Raw genomic sequence first — 26,636 nt, 5'->3', positions numbered from 1 at the left:
TATTTTGTATGCAAATCTTTAAACGCGAATATCTCCTAAACTAGAAGAGATAGACCCCCCAAAGTTGGCATCAAAAAAAATTTTTTTATGCATATTTTGTATGCAAATCTTTAAACGCGAATATCTCCTAAACTAGAAGAGACAGACCCCCCAAAGTTGTCATCTAAAAAAAATATTTTTAGGCATATTTTGTATGCAAATCTTTAAACGCGAATATCTCCTAAACTAGAAGAGATAGACCCCCCAAAGTTGGCATCAAAAAAAATTTGTTTTAGGCATATTTTGTATGCAAATCTTTAAACGCGAATATCTCCTAAACTAGAAGAGATAGACCCCCCAAAGTTGCATCAAAATGCATCAAAAAACAAATTTTTTTAGGCATATTTTGTATGCAAATCTTTAAAGGCGAATATCTCCTAAACTAGAAGAGATAGACCCCCCAAAGTTGGCATCAAAAAAAAATTTTTTTAGGCATATTTTGTATGCAAATCTTTAAACGCGAATATCTCCTAAACTAGAAGAGATAGACCCCCCAAAGTTGGCATCAAAAAAAATTTTTTTAGGCATATTTTGTATGCAAATCTTTAAAGGCGAATATCTCCTAAACTAGAAGAGATAGACCCCCCAAAGTTGGCATCAAAAAAAATTTTTTTTTAGGCATATTTTGTATGCAAATCTTTAAAGGCGAATATCTCCTAAACTAGAAGAGATAGACCCCCCAAAGTTGGCATCAAAAAAAATTTTTTTAGGCATATTTTGTATGCAAATCTTTAAACGCGAATATCTCCTAAACTAGAAGAGATAGACCCCCCAAAGTTGGCATCAAAAAAATTTTTTTTAGGCATATTTTGTATGCAAATCTTTAAAGGCGAATATCTCCTAAACTAGAAGAGATAGACCCCCCAAAGTTGGCATCAAAAAAAAATTTTTTTAGGCATATTTTGTATGCAAATCTTTAAACGCGAATATCTCCTAAACTAGAAGAGATAAACCCCCCAAAGTTGGCATCAAAAAAATTTTTTTTAGGCATATTTTGTATGCAAATCTTTAAAGGCGAATATCTCCTAAACTAGAAGAGATAGACCCCCAAAAGTTGGCATCAAAAAAAAATTTTTTTTAGGCATATTTTGTATGCAAATCTTTAAACGCGAATATCTCCTAAACTAGAAGAGATAGACCCCCCAAAGTTGGCATCAAAAAAAATTTTTTTATGCATATTTTGTATGCAAATCTTTAAACGCGAATATCTCCTAAACTAGAAGAGACAGACCCCCCAAAGTTGTCATCTAAAAAAAATATTTTTAGGCATATTTTGTATGCAAATCTTTAAACGCGAATATCTCCTAAACTAGAAGAGATAGACCCCCCAAAGTTGGCATCAAAAAAAATTTGTTTTAGGCATATTTTGTATGCAAATCTTTAAACGCGAATATCTCCTAAACTAGAAGAGATAGACCCCCCAAAGTTGCATCAAAATGCATCAAAAAACAAATTTTTTTAGGCATATTTTGTATGCAAATCTTTAAAGGCGAATATCTCCTAAACTAGAAGAGATAGACCCCCCAAAGTTGGCATCAAAAAAAATTTTTTTAGGCATATTTTGTATGCAAATCTTTAAAGGCGAATATCTCCTAAACTAGAAGAGATAGACCCCCCAAAGTTGGCATCAAAAAAAAATTTTTTAGGCATATTTTGTATGCAAATCTTTAAAGGCGAATATCTCCTAAACTAGAAGAGATAGACCCCCCAAAGTTGGCATCAAAAAAAATTTTTTTTTAGGCATATTTTGTATGCAAATCTTTAAAGGCGAATATCTCCTAAACTAGAAGAGATAGACCCCCCAAAGTTGGCATCAAAAAAAATTTTTTTAGGCATATTTTGTATGCAAATCTTTAAACGCGAATATCTCCTAAACTAGAAGAGATAGACCCCCCAAAGTTGGCATCAAAAAAATTTTTTTTAGGCATATTTTGTATGCAAATCTTTAAAGGCGAATATCTCCTAAACTAGAAGAGATAGACCCCCCAAAGTTGGCATCAAAAAAAAATTTTTTTAGGCATATTTTGTATGCAAATCTTTAAACGCGAATATCTCCTAAACTAGAAGAGATAGACCCCCCAAAGTTGGCATCAAAAAAATTTTTTTTAGGCATATTTTGTATGCAAATCTTTAAAGGCGAATATCTCCTAAACTAGAAGAGATAGACCCCCCAAAGTTGGCATCAAAAAAAAATTTTTTTTAGGCATATTTTGTATGCAAATCTTTAAAGGCGAATATCTCCTAAACTAGAAGAGATAGACCCCCCAAAGTTGGCATCAAAAAAAATTTTTTTAGGCATATTTTGTATGCAAATCTTTAAACGCGAATATCTCCTAAACTAGAAGAGATAGACCCCCCAAAGTTGGCATCAAAAAAATTTTTTTTAGGCATATTTTGTATGCAAATCTTTAAACGCGAATATCTCCTAAACTAGAAGAGATAGACCCCCCAAAGTTGGCATCAAAAAAAATTTTTTTTTTAGGCATATTTTGTATGCAAATCTTTAAAGGCGAATATCTCCTAAACTAGAAGAGATAGACCCCCCAAAGTTGGCATCAAAAAAAATTTTTTTTAGGCATATTTTGTATGCAAATCTTTAAACGCGAATATCTCCTAAACTAGAAGAGATAGACCCCCAAAGTTGGCATCTAAAAAAATTTTTTTAGGCATATTTTGTAAGCAAATCTTTAAACGCGAATATCTCCTAAACTAGAAGAGATAGACCCCCCAAAGTTGGCATCTAAAAAAAATTTTTTAGGCATATTTTGTATGCAAATCTTTAAACGCGAATATCTCCTAAACTAGAAGAGATAGACCCCCCAAAGTTGGCATCAAAAAAAAATTTTTTAGGCATATTTTGTATGCAAATCTTTAAAGGCGAATATCTCCTAAACTAGAAGAGATAGACTCCCCAAAGTTGGCATCAAAAAAAATTTTTTTTAGGCATATTTTGTATGCAAATCTTTAAACGCGAATATCTCCTAAACTAGAAGAGATAGACCCCCAAAGTTGGCATCTAAAAAAATTTTTTTAGGCATATTTTGTAAGCAAATCTTTAAACGCGAATATCTCCTAAACTAGAAGAGATAGACCCCCCAAAGTTGGCATCTAAAAAAAATTTTTTAGGCATATTTTGTATGCAAATCTTTAAACGCGAATATCTCCTAAACTAGAAGAGATAGACCCCCCAAAGTTGGCATCAAAAAAAAAATTTTTTAGGCATATTTTGTATGCAAATCTTTAAAGGCGAATATCTCCTAAACTAGAAGAGATAGACTCCCCAAAGTTGGCATCAAAAAAAATTTTTTTATGCATATTTTGTATGCAAATCTTTAAACGCGAATATCTCCTAAACTAGAAGAGACAGACCCCCCAAAGTTGTCATCTAAAAAAATATTTTTAGGCATATTTTGTATGCAAATCTTTAAACGCGAATATCTCCTAAACTAGAAGAGATAGACCCCCCAAAGTTGGCATCAAAAAAAATTTGTTTTAGGCATATTTTGTATGCAAATCTTTAAACGCGAATATCTCCTAAACTAGAAGAGATAGACCCCCCAAAGTTGGCATCAAAAAACAAATTTTTTTAGGCATATTTTGTATGCAAATCTTTAAAGGCGAATATCTCCTAAACTAGAAGAGATAGACCCCCCAAAGTTGGCATCAAAAAAAAATTTTTTTAGGCATATTTTGTATGCAAATCTTTAAACGCGAATATCTCCTAAACTAGAAGAGATAGACCCCCCAAAGTTGGCATCAAAAAAAATTTTTTTAGGCATATTTTGTATGCAAATCTTTAAAGGCGAATATCTCCTAAACTAGAAGAGATAGACCCCCCAAAGTTGGCATCAAAAAAAAATTTTTTAGGCATATTTTGTATGCAAATCTTTAAAGGCGAATATCTCCTAAACTAGAAGAGATAGACCCCCCAAAGTTGGCATCAAAAAAAATTTTTTTTAGGCATATTTTGTATGCAAATCTTTAAACGCGAATATCTCCTAAACTAGAAGAGATAGACCCCCCAAAGTTGGCATCAAAAAAATTTTTTTTAGGCATATTTTGTATGCAAATCTTTAAAGGCGAATATCTCCTAAACTAGAAGAGATAGACCCCCCAAAGTTGGCATCAAAAAAAAATTTTTTTAGGCATATTTTGTATGCAAATCTTTAAACGCGAATATCTCCTAAACTAGAAGAGATAGACCCCCCAAAGTTGGCATCAAAAAAATTTTTTTTAGGCATATTTTGTATGCAAATCTTTAAAGGCGAATATCTCCTAAACTAGAAGAGATAGACCCCCCAAAGTTGGCATCAAAAAAAATTTTTTTTTAGGCATATTTTGTATGCAAATCTTTAAAGGCGAATATCTCCTAAACTAGAAGAGATAGACCCCCCAAAGTTGGCATCAAAAAAAATTTTTTTAGGCATATTTTGTATGCAAATCTTTAAACGCGAATATCTCCTAAACTAGAAGAGATAGACCCCCCAAAGTTGGCATCAAAAAAATTTTTTTTAGGCATATTTTGTATGCAAATCTTTAAACGCGAATATCTCCTAAACTAGAAGAGATAGACCCCCCAAAGTTGGCATCAAAAAAAATTTTTTTTTTAGGCATATTTTGTATGCAAATCTTTAAAGGCGAATATCTCCTAAACTAGAAGAGATAGACCCCCCAAAGTTGGCATCAAAAAAAATTTTTTTTAGGCATATTTTGTATGCAAATCTTTAAACGCGAATATCTCCTAAACTAGAAGAGATAGACCCCCAAAGTTGGCATCTAAAAAAATTTTTTTAGGCTTTCTTCCTAAACTAAGAGAAGTTCAATTCTTGCATTTGATCGATTGAGGTACCCTATCCAGAGGCATTTGTTTCATTTTCATTTCATTTCAATCTTTAATGAGGAAATACTTAAAAAATTTATTTTAGGTCTCGGAAAATGAAAAAAAAGAATTTTATAGTGAATGTTTTAACGAACAAACCGAAAGAGTTTTCCTCTTTATTTTTAAAGTCCTATGACTAGTTAAATCATGTTGAACTTAATTTTAGAAAATTTGAATCGTAGAAGAAATTTAATATTCGCAAAAATATAAAAAAAAAGAATATTGGAAAGATAGTATCAAGATTTTTCGCTACCTATATTCGTTATAGTTTTTTTTGTAAAATCTTGTAAAAATATTGTCAAAATTATTTTTTTTTACAAAAGAAATCCAGATTTTTCGATCGGGAATGGTTTCTAACGTAAATTTTTAATTCACTCTCTACAGAAAACATACCGATGCTTAATTTTTGATATTAAATATCATGAAAATCATGATAATAATTTACACAAAATTCAAAAATAATTTCATAGAAAAAATTCCGTAGGCATTTAAAAAAAAATTAAATAAATAAATAAATAAAAATAAAAGGAAACCTTTGTTGTGTTTTATTCCATCGGTTGAGCAACTAATAAATACAAGATTTTGACAAAAAATTTACAAGAATTTATGTAACAATCTTGGTGAATTTGTGTCTAGTAAAATATGTAGTCAAATACACCAAGGTTTAATAAAAATCTCTATGAAGACAGGGATAGGTAAACATAAACATCTTGTTACTTTTCCACATAAAGCAATATTTTACAAGATTGTACTAAATCGTTTAAATCTTTTTTCAGTATAGAATTGACTTTTTAGTCTTGTAAATATTTAACTAAAGTATAAAAGATAAAATATTTTCAAGTGAAGAAGTCCTGAACTAAATTCACATTACTACTATCCTTCATATATTATTAACATACTATACCATACTACAAATTGCATTTAGAATCATTTTGCACTTCAGGTTCCCTTCTAAAGCAAAGGAAATATTTTGCAGTTTATCTTGATTTTCAAGAAATAAACTTAACTGCTTAAGAGAAATTTTAAAAGTTTTGTAAAGAGACGGTTTTAAACCGGTTTCATCTCTAAAGACCGGTTTTGAAACCGTCTCCAAAATAGGGCGGTTAACCGGCTTTTCGAAACCGGTTAACCGTTGTTGGAATCACTAAATATGGGGTAACATCGAACACTGATTTTTGCTTGTACTTGGACTGTATAGATATAGGACATTAAGTCAAAAGGCAAGCATTGCTATATTAACTATGAATTTATATAGGTTTCGCCCTCTAAAGTCTGGTATGTATACTTAAAAAATCGCAATGTTTAGTGCTGCCCCATGTTCAGTGGTGCACCAAAAACTCCGGAAAAATGGAAAAAGTATCCATATTGCAGGGAAGAGCTCTTAGGTGGTCTACTATCAGATCAGTAGCAGATTCTTCCAAGGGGACATTGTAACAGGATTACCACGACACGATTAATAAAAGTGGGAAATTATTAATTTATATAAATATTATATTAAAGGAGAAAAGTTATGCGTGTGAAACTACCCCGCATTACCCTACATCACATCATAATGTATTTTTTAAACATATAATGTGACAATTTCTTGCTATTTTTAGAGACATGATTGTTTCTCTTAAATCATTTTAGTACTATTTAGTAACAAAATTTAAGCTAAAATATTAATACGACAATTTTAATACAAGATACATTTTAATAAATATAGAGAGAAATAAATCAAATGGGGTAAAAGGTAACTTACCGCAAAATTGCTTTTTGAGGACACTCCCACTGGGGCACTTGTAGATTTCATTTACCATCAATTCTCCAACATTTAGTTTCACATCCGTGAATTTTCCCTGGATACCTCTGCTAAAGTGCTCAGCACCATTTCTTAATTTTCTCGAGTTTGACTCCCTGTTATAAGGACTCACTCGTCGTCCCTGTTTATTAATGACACTCACTTTGAGGTGCATCCTGTTTCTGCGTCGATTCTTCCGAGTTCCATTTGAGATTTCCCTCTTTTCTACAACATGATAGACATTTTTCTCTAGATTGGGATCCTTGGGGATGTCGTCGGTGGTGCAAAGGGGAATTTCTGTGATTACCTCGCAATTTGGTTGATTGCCACAGAATTCTTGGTGAGCGTAATCCTTCATTTCCCGATAGAAACCATCTCTATATTCGGATTCGCAAAAATCCATGTCGATGTCAAGGGGGATGGTCAGCACCTCATCAACAGATTCTGGTAAATTGATTTTTGTGCAATCAATCATCGGATCATATTTCCACCGTGGATAGTCGTGGTCGCAGAAGAGGGTTAGATTCTCCATGTGAGTCTCATCGTAGGCATCATAGGCTGCAAATCCGGGATTGCAAATGACATGGCACCACATTTTTGTATCATTCGATGCACAAATCATCTTTCCATTCTCAGGGAATACCGGTCTTTCGCATTGCAACTCCTTAATTGTAATGTTCATTGTGCAAGAAGCTGAGTTATTGGAGGAGTCTGTTGCAGTGTACGTTACTTGATAGGCTCCTGGTGTGAGATATCCAGGTTCCATTGACTGTGTAACATTGAGTTTGGTATTTGAATTATCATAGATTATAGGATCCTCCCATTCGATCATTGTTCTCTTTGGACCATGCGTTCGAACATGAAATTCAGGAGGATCGATACAATTGTCCAAAACAGGGGGTGTTGTGTCCTCAACCGTAATAGTAAAATTGCAAGTAATCTTGTTGCGAAAAGCATCAGTAGCAATATAAATGAATTTGTGTTTTCCAATTGTTAATTTCGTAAAGTTCGCCTCAAGAACTGGTTTAGTCCAGTAGGTCACATTAATTCCCGAATTATCCGAAACATTTGGTTGGGGGATGCTTGAGAGCATTGCATAGTTCTCCGTAGCTTCCATATTCAAAGTGAAACTTTCAGGACAGATTAATGATGGTGGTGTAACGTCTACACATTTTGGATGCTTATTTTTGTGTGTCCAGAAACCATTTCGTTTTCCCGTACATGTTTTCTGAACTGGACCCTTCAAATCGAACCCTTCTTCGCAGATTATGGTGCAATTGGTTCCATGGGTTGATTTGTTTACATCGCAATCGGTTGGATCATACGAGCCGAAATTGATCTTAGGTAATTTGGAACAGAAGATCTGCCTACAGGTGGTTTGTAGGCCATCCCACTTCGAAAGTGGTAGGCAATTGCGTGAAAATGAACCAACTAAGTAATATCCCGGACCACATTTAAACACGCAGTTTGTATCAATCGGCATGGGTTCTGTTACACGATGGTGATCATCGATGTAAAATTCCATGAATGTGGCGTTTCTCGGGGTGTAGTCAGCAATCAGATTGAGATCACTGTTCTTACAGACGGCTTGACCGTAGTACGGGACTTGCAGTGCTGGACATGCCTTTACTGAAAATAGAAAAAAAAGTTACTGTATCTTTCGAAAAAAGAAACTAATAATATACGTACAAACGCATTCAGGTTCGCTTCCTGACCAAGTTCCATTTTGTTGACATAGTCTGATACTACTACCGACCAATTGATACCCAGATTTGCATCGGACTCCACATGCAGCATTAAGGACATTACCACATCCTTGCGGATGTTTCACGAAGTATCCATTTTTAGGAGGTGTAAGCTTTGGACAAGTTATCACTTCACATCGATTTCCTTCAACTGGAAGAAACCCATCCTTGCATACGCAACCCTCGATCCCAACTGCCGCTCCAAGGGTAATGTGGTTGATGTCAGGACAAGGTTTACAGAAGTTCCAAGTGTGCCAGTACGTTGAATTAGGACATGCATTGCAGTTGTCCTTCAAACCAGTACCGAAGTATCCTGGCTTGCAGAGGCAAGAATAGTGTCCGGAACCTATTCCGCAAGAGCAAACGGCATTCTCATCGCAGCAGGAATCAGATCCTGCACTGAAATCGCAAAGCCTTGCACAGAATGTCTTATTTGTTTCGACTTGTTGGCCCATACGGAAATCTGTAATATAGGTCTGTTGGTAGAATTTGTTGATATTTGCCAAAGGGAAGAATGATTTGTAACGATGTTTGTTGAGGTTCGTCAATGTAAACTTTGTAACCCTTAAGTAAAGTAAACAATGCAGTGATACATTCAAATTTAAAGTAACCCTATTATTTGAAAGAGATTTACACTTAAATATATACTTCAGGAGATAACAACATGGAAAAATATTTAAATAGAACGGTTTTATACAGATTGAGATCAGTTTCGTTTTAGAAGCTAAACTATTCAATACAAAGTATAGGATTTAGGTTTTCTTCGGAAGATCCAAAAAGAACCAAATCATATGCGAAGAGGAGATGGCTCACCCTGAAATCCCCAATACGAATCGCATTCTGCCCCCGATTCGTATTGGGGATTTCAGGATGAGCCATCTCCTCTTCGCAGATGATTTGGTTCTTTTTGGATCTTCCGAAGACAAGCTTCAGCGCGTACTTGACCGAAACAGGTATGAAGATGAACGACAAAAAGTCGGAGGACAGCCTGTGAAATGCACCATACATGTTGATGGAAAAGCATTGACAAAGGTGGAGAAGTTCAAGTATCTCGGGGTGTTATTCACGAATGATGGTAGGTTTTACACCGAACTATCGTCGCGAATCGGTCAAGCTTCTGCAATAATGAGGGAGCTTGGCGGAAGCGTGGTGAGGAAGGCCGAGCTCAGCCGTTTGGCTAAGTCATCGGTTTTCAAAGCTGTGTTTATTCCTATTCTCACCTATGGTCATGAGATTTGGGTAATGACCGAAAGTATAAGATTGCGAGTACAAGCTGCCGTGATGAGGTACCTTCGGGCGGTTAAGGGAATCACTCGTCGAGATCGGGTGAGGAATGTGGCCGTTCGTGAGGAACTAGAAGTCGAGGAGCTGCTTCTTCGGGTTGAGAGATCACAACTTCGATGGTATGGACATGTTTAGCGCATGGATAGAAAAAGATTCCCCAGAAAAGCTATGCAAGCCATTATGAGAAGGTGTCGACCTCGAGGCAGACCTAGCACAAGGTGGCTGAATCAAATTCAGAACCTTGCCTTGGAACGCCTTGGGATCGAACCCGAACATCTGCCTGAAGTGGCGGAGAATCGGCAAGCGTGGGCTGCTAATTTGGATGTCATGGGCCCGCGACCCCAATAGGGATAAGCGGTTGAAAATGAATGAAATGAATGAATGTATAGGATTTATCAATAGCTTTGGTATGGCTATATAGAAGGGTTTATCAAGAATGAGATCAGTTGCCTCGGTTGCCTCCCACTCGCCAAGCTGATCAAAATGAGATTCAGAAAGCAAACTAAGGCTAAGGAGAACCTTTGTGGGAAGGGCTTTCTGAGGTTGAGATTTAGAGTAACTCAAGGATGTTTTTTCTTTTAGAAGGATCTATCTTTTTCAACTTAATCCTTTCCTCGTAAGTCTATAGTAAAGCAAGGTTGTTAGCTTTGATTTCTGAGCTGATGTAACAGTCTTCTATCAGAAACGTGGGAGGCTTTATCTTGTGCAAGAATTACAGAAGGTTTAAGTGATTCTTTTTAGGTGAGATCCTTTATATTTGGTAGTATTATATTCTTCCCAATGTTAAAAACTTCCTTGATATTTGAATTGGCGTCATAGATGTCTCTTAGAGCTGCGCCGATTTCTTCTTAAGAGCATTCCTAGTATTTGGAAGGGGTATTGTAGAGCGGTTTAGTATTGTGAGTTAGTTCATGTTGAATCTTCGATAGGGAGTAGATCGTTAGGAGGAACGTTGAGAGTGAAGAAATCTCTGGCGGTCAAGGCACTCATCCAAGCAATTGACTTAAAAAGGGTTACTGCCCTTAGATATCCCCTGAACGGATCTAATCAAGGAGTAAACAGGTTTGCCACTCACGGTTCACTTTGTGTACCAATTAGCATGATCCTGCAGATTGATCCTGCGATCTGCACGATCTTGAAGACTGATTGCGCGATCAGAGCGATCTTGGAGACAGATTGACGCGATCTGTAGATCTACCACTCATGGTTCACTAACTTGCAATACTTATTTACCCTCTTGATCTAAACATATTCAAATTTTTGTTACACATTTTGTTTTAGAAATATCAGAAGTTTTTGTTAAACATCGTTCGAAATACGGACTGTTCCTAGGACTGTTAATAGGAAACGATGTAGGCAGATGACTTACCAACATGAAGAGCTTTACGAGCAAGACTTTCAAATTGCGTGAAGTTGTTGAGGAGGAAGGTATGATCCTCAGAAGGTTGCGTAGAGATCTGATTTAGCTCCTCGACATTTCCATTAGCAATACCCACGCTGAAGATTGTAACATTGTCCCTTTTGAGCCTATTGGCAATTGGGATAGGATCTTTTCCGTTGGAGAAGCCATCTGTGATGAGAAAGATGACCTTTTGACTGTGTTTCCGAGCCTTGCTTAGGATATCACGTGCTTCCCTAAGAGCACCATATGTAAATGTTCCGCCTCCGATGAATCTAAGCTTGAGAATCTCGTGATTGATCAGCATGCACTTGTCATTGTCTCTCTTGGGCATGGAAATCTGGTCAATGTGTCGATGCTAAAAATAGATTTACACACTCGAGACTCTTTGACGAGATGGCTGGCGCGCGTGATGGCTAAACAAAAATATTGTTATCGCAGAAATTCCTCTATGTGCTCCTCCCGAAGTCAACGCACATCTTCTGTGACTCAGACAATATTTTTGCTAAAGTGTAACACACTTTCCATCTGTGACCCCGCCAATGACCCAGAGTGGCGCTAGCGTGATAAGCGTTTTGCTCATGACGCTTTTTCATATACTTACAATTCTTCCTTGGGAACTAAATTGGACGACAGACACTCGGGTGTAGTTTAGGCTCACGGGAAAATCACTTAGCAATTTTTTCACAAATTTCACTTCACTCATAAAATTTCGCCGGCCTACACTAGAGCTAGAATCAATAAGGAATACAGCATCCAATTTCTTGTTCCTCTGCTTCAAACGAACCATGCTGGAACGAAACTTTCGGGTCAACTGCTCGAATTCAGCCTTTGTGATGGGGCGTTCTGTGATATTGCGATCCCTCATAGTATTGATCACTTCCCGATCACCAAAGCTCACAAATTGACCACCAACAAAGCGTTTGGTAGTCTTTTCAGCACACACGGTCGCCATTAAAGCGATCATCAAAACAATTTTGAGAACCATGGCTCTGGTCTATTTTCACCATCTGCTCACTTGAACTGCCGACAAATGACTGAATTGCGAGAGAAAACTCGTCCGGAAGCTGATAAAATTGTTTGAAATGTTAAAGAGTTCACCGATTGAGAGTTTGGCGAAAAAACATGTCGGACGCTTCTCTATCGCATCATTCTAGTACTTTTCCCGCGCAAATTTTTCTGAAAGCCTTAAGTATTATCAGTAAAGCTATGTTTCATACATTTCATGTTTCAAAATATTTTTCGGAGTTCTAAAGAAGAGCTATAAAGATTAACCTTCTTAGTATGACTTAACCTTACTGTGTTATCACACGTGCACATTAAAATTTTAATATAATTCACATTAATTGTCGCTGGTGAGAGTCCAAATGTGTAATTTGTGTATTTGAATCATTTTATAATTAAAATTTGATCTATTTGTTGATAAAAAGGTAGATTTGGCCCGCAAAATTTGATATAAATTAATTTAGAGCATTAATGTGAAAAATTAATGCGATTTTCTCTTTAATTTTTTAATGTGAAAAATATTTATGCTTTAGGTAAATTTAAACTTATTTTTGCAAGCCAAGTCCACTTCTTTATCAATAAATAGAAAAACCCCAAATATTAAGTGACTCAAAGACACAAATAACATATTTGGACGCTCACAAACGACAATTAATGTGAATCACATTAAAATTTTAATGTGCAAGTGTGATAACGCCGTTATACGGGTTTCATCTAAGGCTTAACTGTTATAATTCCTTATCAGTTAAGATAATTTGGAAAATTTAACTTAGGATTGCATTATTAAGAACAAATGATCTATTAGAATTAGGTTCTGAAAAAACAATAAAATTGGTTGCCATTTAGGATTCTGAGACCTACGGGAACTGGCCTAAACTTCTAGTCTGAAGACCGCTTAACTTACAAGTTTTTAAATAAACCTTTAAGCTTTAAACACTTTTAAAGCTTTATAAATGATACGGAGGATCGTCTGTATTATCTTGGATTCGAGTCTCACAAGTTGTGTTCTTACATTTTTACGAAAATAAAGAAACATTTAACTCGACTGAAGTATATACAGTAAGATTAAAATTAACTGAAAATTAGTATACCATACCATTCTGGACCTTATGGAAAAAATGAGTAAAAAGAGTTAGTTAGTCACGGTTAGTTACATCACGGAGCACGTTCAAAGATGCCTGTTACCTCTGTACAGAAGCGATGACATACTCCGGATCTTCTGACCAGATTTGACGTCATGTCATTAGTCCAAAGGCAACCAAAGAATGGTACGAGGAAAATTATGTTCGTAACGTAACCACGGAGATTAACTCACCAAACACTCCTAAGACCCCTAATATTCATCCCATTGAGAGATATTGGGTTATTATCAAAAAGGATCTAGTCTAGAAGAAGGCCAAACCTTCCCACAACATCAAGGACTTCAAGAAAAGTGGAATAAAATTGTCAAGTGCCGCGGTGATGATTTTGTGAAGACCTTGATATGAGGAATCAAGAAGAAACTCCAAAAATGTTGCTAATCAAACAATAAGGGAGAGAACCCCAACAAGTCGATCCTGGAACCATTAACAAACATGCCCATCATATCCCCTACTTTTCCCCTTCCCACCAAAACCATGTGTTTTTGGGATTACTCGAAAACGCGTCGACTCAGGCGGATATTTCGTCCTTGTGCGAAAATACCTTTCACTCATTCCTAATAACGATTTTTCAAGGTCAAAAGTTATAGAGGCTCTAGAGATCTAATTTCTCATCAGAATGGTATCATGTAAGCTCAATGGAAAGGTCTTAGAATTTCCGATAAAATTGAAACGGTCCCAATAGGTTTTGAACTGGTTCATAACCAGTTGTAAACCGATAAGATTTTTTGTCCAAAAACCAATTTTATTACTCTTAAAACTATTTTATGGGATATTTTGAGTGATTTATGAATCGTTTCAAAGCCGTTGAGAACCGGTGACCGATAAATGATGCGAAAGTAATTTTAAGATATAGAATCTAAGTCACGAGTTTGAGCAACTCACAAAGCCTGAGACTGGGACGCTATTCCATCCCTTTTCATTAATTATTTCGATATTTTAAAAACGGTTTATCGTAATACATTTACCTAATAAAATCGCTCGCTTTTGCTCTGAGCAACTTAAATTTTGAATTTGGAATGCTAAGGTTTCAAAATACTAAAAACGTACAAATTTATAAGGGGTGGCATCAAATGGTTCCTCGACTCGTAAATATCACAAAAGTACAATAAGCCTGTAAATATTTGACCCTACATAATTAAACTTCTGGTAAAGGTTGCTAGAGAATACGTTTTCTTTAGAAGAGACTTTTATATTCAATTTTTCAATTCAATTCAATTTATTGACACACAAAACTTAGGGTAGTTCCCTCTTACAAATTTGTGGCATAAAAGAAAAAATAAAAAGAAAATAGTTTAAAAAAAAAAGGAAAATGAAGCAAAGTAAAATAAAATATAGCTTATAAAACAAATCAAGAATTTAAAAAATGAAAAGAGAAATTAGCAAGGTCCATTCTGGAAGTGCTCCCTAATAGTGTCAGGCGATCTACGCTTCTGAGGAGCGAGAGAATTATACATAAAAACCCCTTTGACAAATAGAGTTCGTCTGAAGGACTCATGGTGTGACTTAGGGACAATCAGTCCACCGACTCTAGCCGACCCGCCAGGAGTCAAGAGAGAGGCCAGGTACCCAGGGCATCCCGATGCAATCAACCGGTTAAGAAAGATGAGAGCGCGCATTTGAAGTAGCGATGGGAGATCACATCCTACAAAAACATTTCTATAAGAAGAAATGTGATCACGAGGGCGCAACCCGCAAATATATCTCACACAATTGTTGAAAGCAACTGAAAGTCGGCGAATCGTGTCAGCATCCGACAGAAAGAAGAGCTCTGCTCCATAATTAAAAAATGGAAGTAGCAGTGCTCGGGCTAGGAGCAAGCGAATATCATAGGGTGTGATGTCCCGGAAGCGTCTAAGTGTATAGAGAGAAAAGTTCACCTTGCGGCAAATGGTGGATGCATGGTCAGACCAAGATAACGTCTTGTTAAAGACAATACCCAGGTTTTTCACCTGATCCACAAAAGGAATAACTTCGCCGTGAAGGACTAGAGGATAGGGAGTAATGTTGGTTGCCCTTTTGCCTATGATAATAGCCTGCGACTTTTTGGGATTTAGGAGTAAGCCATTTGAAACGGACCAGTGCTCGACTTTCGCCAAATTGTCATTCATGAGCTGAAAGGTAGAGGATGGGTCAGAAGAATCACCTTCAATGTAAATTTGCAGATCATCAGCATACAAGTGGTATGAACAATTGCGCAAGACAGTTGGTAAGTCATTGATAAATAGAGAGAAAAGCAGGGGTCCAAGAATGGATCCCTGTCCAATGCCTTTTGTCAGAAAAGCTGGGGCAGACAATTTATCTCCAAATTTAACTCTCTGAGATCTTCCGCTGAAATAGGAGGCAATAAGAGAGACCGCGGATGAGGAGAAATTAAAAAGCTTGTAGAGTTTATAGCAAACCAAGTCATGCGGCAGACTATCAAACGCTTTAGTAAAGTCAAGCAATACCAAGACCACAAAATGGTTGCGATCGATAGCCGCCGATTAGTTTAGAGTTAGAGATAGAGTTCAATAAAGTATATTTACATTGTAAGCCGAGATGGGGCTCACTTCATGAGAGTGAACCGTCCACGGCGACTGATGCTCACTCACTGAAGACTGAGGACATTTACCTAACAGTAAGAGCCCCAAAGCAACCTTTCAGCACCCATAGGGATGGTAGGGGTTGGGCGTGTCAAAGGAATGAGGAATTAGGATTGGTGGGTTGTGGCCGTCGACTGGGTTGACATGTTTCGAATAGGCCACACGCTCTACAATTCGGCCAATCCTGACAAAGCTGCCGTCCCTTGGCAGCGTGGTGAATAGTAGGAGCCCCCAGGTCGGGACCGTATGCTACCAACCTGCTCCTTTAGCCCATAACACCACAACACCAATGAATGCAGTATACCAGGAAGGCGAATTAACCTTTAAGTTCCGTGTTACATAGAGCGCTCGAATCCACTTATCACCATGGATCGAATGATTAAGCAAGCTTAATCCCACAGTCCTATTAACTACTAGGCGCTGTGACCTGGTCTGCCACCGACCAGAAATGGAGGCCCCGCGAGAAGCTACAACATGGGAACGTGTTATAGCTACTCACTTCATTTGTAGGGGTGACACTCCCCGGACTCAATGATTGAGAAAGTGCCCGTGAGAAGCGCGAGCCAACAGAGTAGCTGTTTGGGCAAATCACATTCTTTGACGTGGGCATTCTAGAGATTTGGAGATCGCCTAAAATACCCGTGAAGAGCCAAAAACCCACAGCACCTGTTGGAGCCAATCACTGCATTAGGAGTGGACACTTCCGCACATCACTGGCCGAAAACCCACAGTCCACGTAGGTCAAGCTAGTCTCGTTCCTCAATGCGCATTCCTCACACAGTACCCCTGTGTATACGGACATCTTGTCCTTTCCTGTGGCATTTTCCCAATCACTAAGTTTCTGTGATTGACTTCCTCAAAAACATCTGCAACGCTAACTTATCCGTCAACTGTCCTTTAACAATTACTTTCACAGAGCTCTGTTGTTTTGGTATTGTTGTCTGCATATTCATGGCAATTCCTTTTGGATCATGATCATGACGTTGACCTCAGTTCAGTTTTATCACTTTGATTACTCCTCCAATATCAAATTCCTCGGTGCTATTCTGACTGAATTTCCTTTGATCCAACCAGAAGTATCCATGTAGAAGCCTGCCAATAGTGTGACCTATTGGGAGCATTACGTCTTTGAAGTGAACAACTTCAGTGATTTCTAGTCACAAACGCTTTGTCGCGATTATCTTCAGCATCCAGAATACTACTGCCCCATGCCTTTGTACCCCGTGAAACTCCTGTCGCATATTAACTTGATATTTTCAGTCTTTAGTGTAGTCGACTCCTTCGTTGAATCTCTTCTGTTGTAGTTCAATTCTCTGATAAGAATCCTTTAACGGTCCTACTGGTTATATTTCTGTTGTCTTGCATTCAAATTAGATGTCATCCGTGTAGTAGAAGTTCGCTGTAGTGTAGAATGTGCGCTCTGTCGAATACTGCTCCTGTTGGTTTCCAATGTGAAGTCTTCTTTTCCTCCCTCTGGAACAAACTCGGTGTGTTCGGCGCTTTCGGTCCCTGTTCCCTAACTTTGGGATGTAGTGATTGTATGCATCACACTCCTGGCCAGATTCTGTCCGCTTTGTTGTAATTGGATCGTACCTCTGGACCTAGGAATCTGATCATACCACTATCCCATGATTACCGTTTTCATCATGTGATACATTTACCGACCGTGTGTTTTTAGAGTTTATAAAGTATCGCTCCTATTCTCCGAATATACCCCTAAATACCGTGTCCTACTTATAATAATATATAGCCTATCATTGATGAGTTGAGTTTTATTGTCCCTTTGCTCGGATAAAACCCGTTGACTCCAGCCTTTCTGTACTCCTGCCATTCTGTTTTTCTTCTAGTATTTCACGATATACGTTCCATTTATATTCGTTTATTCCTTTCATACATTACAGTCGAATCTTGTAAGAGTCCCCTGTACTATTTTTTTCCATACATAAACACTGTTGAAGATTCCATTATTTTCTTGATGCCGTTCCCTTAGGTCCAGAGCACAATAACCCCCGTCCTGCAAACATGCCTTCGAAATCTCATATGAAAGTAAGAGAGATTAACATATCTAGATCTCACTCATTCTCATTGAAACATCAAAAGCACACCTACAAAGCAAAAACTATTGTGCGTTGCGAATTACTCTACTATAATGTTGGCTTTAGACTTCCTAATGCACACGTTGTTGTAGTTGGTTCATGCCTAATTCGATTATGATCTTGTCTGCGCTATGTTTGTATACACATTATGAGGCTGTCTGAAAATTTTCTAAATTATGATTTCTTTTCCGTAGTTCCCATATATATCATCTATTTCGTGTCATAGTAACGACTGTTATTACTTCGTTCGTATACCATCTCCTTTAAAACCTCAGTGGATGTGTGAAACTCTTTTAGAATCCTGTTTCTTCGTATTCTTATTAGATTCTGTAAACGTTTTTTTGATTCTTTTTGTAAAAGATTTTGTACAACGCCATCTACTTGCGATTCCGTGCGATACAACTTTCAACTCAAAGTTTTGAATGTTTTAACCGTCAACCTAAATGAATATGATATACTACTTTCTACCTGTGCACTTTCGACTGCTGAAAAAAGGTTTTTTCCTCATTATCCCATGATCCTAAAATATGAATCTTTAATTTGATTTGATTTCTGAGTACTAAAGATATTGATACCATAAAGTGTAATACGATATTACCGATTTACAGATTTGAAAGTCACAACACCGAGTCTTAAATTAATAAGTTTATTTTGAACTAGACTCTATCTCCTAAATTCTGTTGAACTGTGAACATGCAATTACTCACAAAGTCTCCTCTATACATTAACTGTTGTATCCGATAGCCCCGATATATTACAAAATTTCTTTGAACTATTTTTAAAGACCAACCCTCAAAACTAACCTTCTTTTCCTTCTAGATCTGTCTAATGTAATGTATCCTCCGATGCCGCAATTATTGCTTTGATTCTAGATTGCCTACACGCCATACTAAGATATTCTCAAATAACTCACTAAACTTTCAGATTTCTTTAACATTTAACCCATCCGCATCTGTCACATATAATTTCTAGAAACCTCAATTATCCTGGACTTAGCACGTAGCCTTGTATTCCGTATGTATTAAGAAACAGCTAAAGAGATTATAACTAATTTTAAATCTTTTCAAAATGGTATCTGATTGTTACTGAATTCGACTTATATAACCGGTGCATTACCCGTCTTATTTATCTATCATACATCTGCCGTCTTAAGAATATTCTCGATATTAATTTATCTGAAATCCGCTTCCTTAAAGTTTGAGTTACCCATCTTATTCCAAAATATTCCTTTTATTTGATTGACCAAATGCAAGAGCATGTAGTGGAGAAGTTTTTTAAGTTTCCCTAGGCATGGCGTCACGCCATAATGTTCCTTCGAAGATCCTTCGTTTTGTTAATAATTATCCGTTGTCTAATGTATTTTACAATTTGTGAAAAATGTGGTGTGCAGCTGTGTCCATTGTAAAAACATTACGCATATCTATTTATGAGGGTTTTATTGCTAGGGATAAGTTTTAACCCGAGTATCTGACCATCTCGGAAATCCCAAGACCCGCCTAATGAGTGGTGCCTATTGTAAAACTGAAAAAAAACTTTCTGTAGGATAATTGCAATGCTGCCGATGTGTCTATTTGAAAAAATCCGAAATTCTCTTAAGAGGTATTGAACTAATGAGTCCCTGCAATATGTTCGGGTTTCCCTAATTTGCTTATCGATCCTTTTGCATTTATTTTATGATCCCTAAATGAGGTGTTGTTTTTCGCCCCTTAACCCAAACGCATTTCTTTAGGGTCTAAGCAATTGAAAAACTCATTTAGACCATTTCCTCTGACGCATCCTTTCAATATAACATTAAGTTTGCCGACGCGTCGGGTCCCTTTGTCTGCAAAAATATTTCAATATTTTATAGCCCCTATCGTAAACCTAAGTTTGTACCCTTCTCTTCCAGCATTTATTTTGGGTTATTCCCATACTTTCGAAAATGGATTACTCATCTTTATCATTTTCTCTCCTTTCTTCTTATATTTCAACATTATCATTATGAATTCCAATTTTTAATATTTTAATATGTCCTTCAATTCCGTGATCGCGGTAATGTTCGTGAAGTATATGTGGTATTGATCCTTGATCGCGTAAACTTTCTGAAGATAAGTATTTAATATCAAACGTCTTATCACTTACAGATATCAATATAAACATCTGACCTTTATAATTGTGGCGCGTCTTCAATTTAAAATGTGTACTTTTCTTTACCTTATGTAGCCTATACAACTGAAATTATGGTTTCTCCTAAGATCAAATCTCTACGAATTCCTTCAAATTCCCAATTTTGATTCAATTTACAACTGCAATGGAAAACCTCATTCACACACACTTTCGAGGGCCCTCTATCACACATCAATCTCACTGATCATTCATCGACACAGCTTCTAAGTTCCATTTGTAATTATTCTATGTCTAATCCGAAATGTTATAATCTTAATGCTAGATGAAATTTTCGCTTTTCGTTGACCTCTTAAATTTTCCGATATTTATTCGTCATCGACAGGGTGTTAAATACGTGATCGCCTCGAAAAGATTATTTGCTAATGTTCCGAATATTTTAATTTAACCTGCATAATCCTACGAAATAACTCCCTTGCATGGCCCTACAAACTTTTAAATTATTTTGCTAACATCCTCTGATCTCGATCATAAATTTACTGAGTTGCGCACTAAACGTGGTTCTTGGTAAATCATGAAAAACTCGCGTTCGATCTATTAAAATAGTTGTCTCAAATGTAGATTAATACCTTTTCTATTAAATTGAATTCACTATGTATTTCCGTAAAGATGTGGTCATGGGACGTGAAAACAATTATCTATCAAAATGGGACTAATAGTGATTTTGAAGACTATAACACAGATGCAACTAAATAATGAAGTTATGGAGGACTTGTATCCGAAATTATCACTAACGAACTTTCCATTTGTGGTCATGATTTAAATTTAGATCCATAGTAAATTTAAAACACATTCAAGATGATATTTATAATTTTTAGTTATCGTTTGCACAAATTTCCCAGCAAATCATCCCTCACTTTTCCTTTGATGATAACACGTCAAATATTTGATTGATATTATATATACTTCTATGAAATTGGCACTCATTATATCTGTAGCTACGATTGCTCAATATAAATAACTTTTTCTAGAAATTTAATTGGAATGGACTTATCTCAAAATCTTTCTCCGATGATCTCTCTGTACTAAGACCTCCATCCTCACAATTACTTTCTTGAAGAATTCCTCGCTCTTATCTTAAGGCTCCACAATCTCCTGGCTCCACAATACGATGTCTCCTCCGCGTTGGCTTAGTGATCCCACATGGACTCCCCAGTCATCTGCAGACTTTCCTCGACAGGAATGTTCCATCTTATCTTCTTTGTTCTCGTAGTATCACTGAACTTTACACATCTCGACCACAATGCAAGATTAATTAAAGTCTCAACACAACAACTACAACAATTAATTCAACTGTTCTTTTCGCGATCCACTTTTGGGGAATGGGGATCCCACTTCTGAATTTGTAAGCCGAGATGGGGCTCACTTCATGAGAGTGAACCGTCCACGGCGACTGATGCTCACTCACTGAAGACTGAGGACATTTACCTAACAGTAAGAGCCCCAAAGCAACCTTTCAGCACCCATAGGGATGGTAGGGGTTGGGCGTGTCAAAGGAATGAGGAATTAGGATTGGTGGGTTGTGGCCGTCGACTGGGTTGACATGTTTCGAATAGGCCACACGCTCTACAACATGGTGTTCGACAAATTTGTAGAGCTGTAAATGTCCCATAAGAATATGTCAATTAAAAGTTTTTTTGGTCTTCTGTGAGCTTGTGAAAAACGAAATATTTGCTCATTAAATAATATTTTTCCCCTGTTTCCCCTAGGGGGAAGTGGGGCACCTTTGAAATTGCGATTTCTCGTGATATAATTTAGATGCACAAACATATTGAGAAGCTAAATTACATTATGATGTGGCTTAATTCCACTTAAGCATAGGAGAAAAATCCCAATTTCAAAGGTGTCCCACTTTCAAATGTGCCCTACTTCTCCCTATAGGGGTTTCAAATGTTAAACATCCTATACTCAACATGCAAAATTTCAACTTGAAAACGCTCTCCTGTAAAGTCGGCTATTCATGAGTTATTTGTTTTATATTCTGAGCTGTCGATATGTATTATTAAATTAATTATACAATCCAAAAATTTATTGAAGCGAAGTTAGTAATGTACTTAATCTTATCCTTATCGGGGCCGCGGACCCAGGATATCCAGGTTAACAGCCCACATCTGTCGATCCTCCGCCACTTAAAAAAAAATGTTTGCGATCGATTCCAAGACGCTTCAAGGCAAGATTCTAAACTTGATTCAGCCACCTTGACGTCCCGATTTAAATTAAATTTGTTTTAGGGGAGACCGAGGAGGTTTGGGGCACTTTTTCATGTTTTGACTTTGAGAGAGTATTCCAAAAAATCACGATAGTGTATTACAATTTTATGCGGTCTATAGGATACTTATGGGTATTGACTTTATAAAAAGTACTCGATAGAACTTGGAAAATAAATGAGTTTTCTTGGAGAAGATAAAACATTTGACTTGACGCTTTGTCACAAACCTCCCCGATATGGGGCAGTATGGGACGCATTTTTTCTCGCATAATTTGCATTATTGGAGCACGTTAATTAATTTTAAATACTAGATTAAAAATATTTCTGATAGAAATAAAAATGTTTCATTCTTTATTTCACATTTAGAAATTAATACCAATTTTATTTGTACAGTAGAGCCATTTATTGTCAATCAATTATTTAAAGTATTTTCTTATTATTTTCCATCTACCTTTCTTTGCTTTTTTTATTCTAAATATTGCAATCATGATCCTCGAATTCCTCATGCGAGTAGATTATCTTAATACTTTCAGTTATGAACTCATTGGCGGATTCCTGTTTGATTTTACGACAACAGCGTGGTGGTTGTTTTTCCTTATTTCTCTGAATTAGCTCTCGCCTGGCCTTTTCTGGAGAAATTGTAGAGGATAGTGTTCGAGAAATTTTCGAGAAAATAGTTTTTAACGAGATTGGGCAAAGATCGAATATCCTCTGAGAAGAAATTATTGATTCCCAAGACTTTGATGGTTTAATTCTCTGGTAAACTTTGTACAAGAGGGAGATTTTCAGTGGAAACTGGGCATTACTCTTCATTTTGACAATAAACAATTGCATGCCACCGACAATCTTGTCGAAAATCAACGTAAAATTCTTCCCCATTCAGGTGTCCTAAACATCCCCGCGTATGGTTTTGGTATCTAAAACCTTTAAGTAAAAAAAAGCGTATAATCTCTGAAGCATTTGTAAAAATATGTTCCCAGATTGCACTGCTAGCTAATGAGATAAAAAAGTTTTGATTATATATCGCAGATATAAAATAAAAAGAGGAAAACTAAGACGTCAAAATATACAATTTTTATCAATTTTTAAAAAAAGTGTTTATAGAATTAAAACAATAAAACTGAGGATATCCATTCTTTTAGTTAAGATACATCTTAATACTGCTTACGATTGAGTAGTGGTTAAATCCCATTGATTTAAAAAAAAATAATGAAAAAGTCCCTTTGTCCCACACTACTCCTGTCCCAACCTCCCCGGTCTCCCCTATATCACATAGTTTGGTTTCAATGCAGAATACTTTATTATGATAAGATAAAACATGAAATTACAATTTAATTTCAACTTGGTAAATGGCGAAAATGGCAAAAAAATGGCATTTAGTTTGCGTTATTGATCCATTTTTTTAAGAGACTTGCTAGGGGATGATGGGGCAGTTCAGTCAGCCAAAGTGTTACTTTTTACTGAACTCTATCACATTCTCATTTACTGAATAACGCTTGTTTAAAATATTACAGCTAATCAAATCTAGAAAAGTTTTTCTTTAGTTATGGCTTTTTGAAAAGGTACAACATATGTATTTCCTGTATAAAATCTTTTATCTCAAACTTTTATGTTTTGAGTAGTAAGGCTTGCTTAAAACTGCCCCAGTTTTTCTATAATCTTCCTGTTTTCAGCAAAATTAAATGTTCTTTCCACTTTCGTTGTCATTTTGGTAACGGTTATCAATCTCACTAAATTCAAATTCAAATTATATCTGTTTTTATCCATACCTTATCTTCATGCGCTCGATGCGCACTAGAATCCCACTCAGCACGTGGTGACTTGTCATACAGTTCATACAGTTTTTTCTTGTTTTTCTCTTGGCCTTCTTGGTGTGTGAGTTTTTCTCGGTTTTTCTCGTGAAAAAAATGAACGGTGCAACTGCAGATGGGAGTAGTTTTGAGTCTTTTCTCACTTTGCACGAACCCCAATTGAGGCAATCGGCTGTTCCTCCACATTTCTGGCCGAGCCTCTGCAATAAGTTGCACAATCAAATTTTTGACGCCGGGGATTCCCTGTCACTGTTGCTTCTGGACTACGGGGAAGAGGGTCGTCAGGATGATGACCCTGTTTGGACAGTTGTAGTGTCAAAGGAGGGAGGTATCGAGGAGAATGATGGAGATGCAATATTTCTGGTGGATCATGCCTGGACCTTTCGGATGGACAGTGCCAAGAAGCAGTTGGAGCAGATGCCCAGGCTACTGACCCGGATGTGTGTAATAATGGGGGTGAACCAGGAGAATGAGACCCAGGAAGAGTGCGTAAAGAAGGTCATGAGGAAAGTTTGGAGGTACAATTCAATGTACTCAGTCAATGCCACGGGCATTTCCATTGAGAATCAAATGCCTATTTGGTACATAATGGATGAACTGGGATCCGGAATTCAGCACAGTGACTCGCCAAATTTTCGCATAGTCCCCTTCCTGCATCTTCCAGATCAGGTGACGTACAGTGTACTATTCCCAGTTGCAGACTGTGAGGAGGATGAAATTGTCACGAGGGACTTTGTTGAGCAATACAGTGCTGATGATGAAAAGAGGAGGAATGCTCTGCTCCTGCCGTGGAAAAGTACGAGTTTCCTGGAAGAGGAGTATATTCAGGTGGAACCAGTAAAAGACTACTTCCTTGGAGGAAGAGCAAGGGAAGAGTCACTGCCAGATGGTGAAATTGAAGGCCCTGAAATTAATGCTAATCGTCCATTGAAAGTCTATGCAGATTATTCATTTGTCCAGAAGTATTTGACAGATGAGGCTTTTGAGATTGTGAAGTCCCCTGAAGAAGCAGACGTCCTCTGGCTCAGCAGTCACTTTAAGGACTATAAGGAGTTCAGCAAACAGAATCCCAATAAATTCATCAATCAATTCCCATATGAAAACGTTCTGACAGTGAAGGATCTTCTGAGTATTGTTTGCCGGCGTATGGCATCCCAGCACTCCAATGAAGATACCCTAGAAACCTACCCAAAGTGGCTACCAACTACCTACAACCTCAATACCGAACTCATCCAATTTGTCAGCTACTTCCAGCGACGCCAGGCAAAAAGTCTCGACAATCACTGGATCTGTAAGCCCTGGAATCTGGCCCGTGGCCTGGACATGCACATAACAAGTGACATTGGACATATTATGAGACTACCGGCAACGGGACCAAAGATTGCTCAGAAGTACATTGAAAATCCTGTTCTCTTTCATCGCACGGACCTCGAGGGGGCACACGTAAAGTTTGATGTTCGCTACGTGATTCTGCTGAAGAGTACTAATCCCCTGTGTGCCTACATCTACCGGAATTTTTTCTTACGCTTTGCCAATCGACCCTATCGACTGGAGGAGGATGGCTTTGAGTATGAAACACACTTCACGGTTATGAATTACACAGAAAGCGCTGATCTCTACCATTTGCCGTGCGCTGAATTTTTAATAAAATGGTCAGAGCAATATCCCGAAAATCCGTGGGAGGGTGTCGAGGTGGCTATTTGTGAGATGCTGAGAGAAATACTCATGGGAGCTGTGCACAAAGTGCCGCCATGTGGTATTGGCGCCAGTCCACAAAGTAGAGCACTATATGCAGCTGATATTATCCTCAGCTGGGATGGGGATAAAATCCAGCCAAAACTGCTGGAAGTCAACTGGATGCCAGATTGCCAGAGGGCATGTGAATACTATCCTGATTTCTACAACGACGTTTTTAAATTACTCTTCCTCAATCAACCCAATCAAAATGTCTTCAGATCCATTGCTAATTAGCCGAAAACTCCACTTGGCTTGCAATTAGACAGAGTCAAAATAAAAAGGATACTGCAATGGAGGAAATAACGAACGAGATAGGAAAAATTCTAATTTGTGCAAAGTCCAAAAAAAGTGCAACGATTTTTGTGACTAGTTTTTTCCCAAAAATTTCCATACCTGAAAATTGAGGAAAACCCCTCCAAAACGTCGGTTTGAAAAAGTAAAAAAATGAGAAAAGAGAGGTCATTCTTGAGTTTTACTGTCCCTATTTTATCATATCCAAGAGTTTTTCCTACAAAAGCATAGGGAATTTGCTTCAATATGGACATAAATTTCTCTAGTGTGTAAATGCCATAAGGTGCAGTTCCATTTAAAAATAAGAGAACAAAGCCCTATTTCAAAGGTGCCCCAATTTCCCCTAAGTGCTTTAAGAGAGTTTCTTAACAAACATCACAAAATCTCTTATTCTTCGATCGGTCTCAAACTTTGCCAAAATGTGTTCGTATTTTACATGTTCATATTGCACATTTCGTATTGCGGAAACTTCGT

The 26,636-nt window shown here is 37.1% G+C and overlaps 2 protein-coding genes across 2 annotated transcripts in view; one reads left to right on the top strand and one right to left on the bottom strand.

Annotated features, from left to right (window-relative positions):
- The window catches only part of LOC129797978 (sushi, von Willebrand factor type A, EGF and pentraxin domain-containing protein 1-like), a 34,789-nt gene extending 22,624 nt beyond the window's left edge, over positions 1 to 12,165 (bottom strand). Inside the window, exons 1-4 of the mRNA XM_055840892.1 lie at positions 11,731 to 12,165; positions 11,097 to 11,484; positions 8,388 to 8,906; positions 6,660 to 8,327 (exon numbers count right to left, since the gene is read on the bottom strand). Coding sequence (XP_055696867.1) covers positions 6,660 to 8,327; positions 8,388 to 8,906; positions 11,097 to 11,484; positions 11,731 to 12,114 — 2,959 coding nt within the window. The 5' untranslated portion in view covers positions 12,115 to 12,165. The remainder of the gene's footprint in view (positions 1 to 6,659; positions 8,328 to 8,387; positions 8,907 to 11,096; positions 11,485 to 11,730) is intronic.
- An 11,960-nt stretch (positions 12,166 to 24,125) lies between these two features.
- On the top strand, positions 24,126 to 26,333 carry LOC129797982 (tubulin--tyrosine ligase-like protein 12). Its single transcript, XM_055840898.1, has one exon. It carries the CDS (start codon positions 24,231 to 24,233, stop codon positions 26,103 to 26,105), a length of 1,875 nt encoding a protein of 624 aa, XP_055696873.1. The 5' UTR covers positions 24,126 to 24,230; the 3' UTR covers positions 26,106 to 26,333.
- Positions 26,334 to 26,636: the final 303 nt, after the last annotated feature.

This window comes from Phlebotomus papatasi, chromosome 1 (genome assembly GCF_024763615.1).
Source record: "Phlebotomus papatasi isolate M1 chromosome 1, Ppap_2.1, whole genome shotgun sequence".
In the NCBI taxonomy this organism is placed as follows: domain Eukaryota; kingdom Metazoa; phylum Arthropoda; class Insecta; order Diptera; family Psychodidae; genus Phlebotomus; species Phlebotomus papatasi.
The sequence above is the reverse complement of the archived record's forward strand: the minus strand, read 5'-3'. Positions and strand labels throughout refer to the sequence as shown.

Excerpts from the sequence above, each read along its gene's own strand:
- LOC129797982 (XM_055840898.1), top strand. The coding sequence starts at position 24,231 with ATGAACGGTGCAACTGCAGATGGGAGTAGTTTTGAGTCTTTTCTCACT.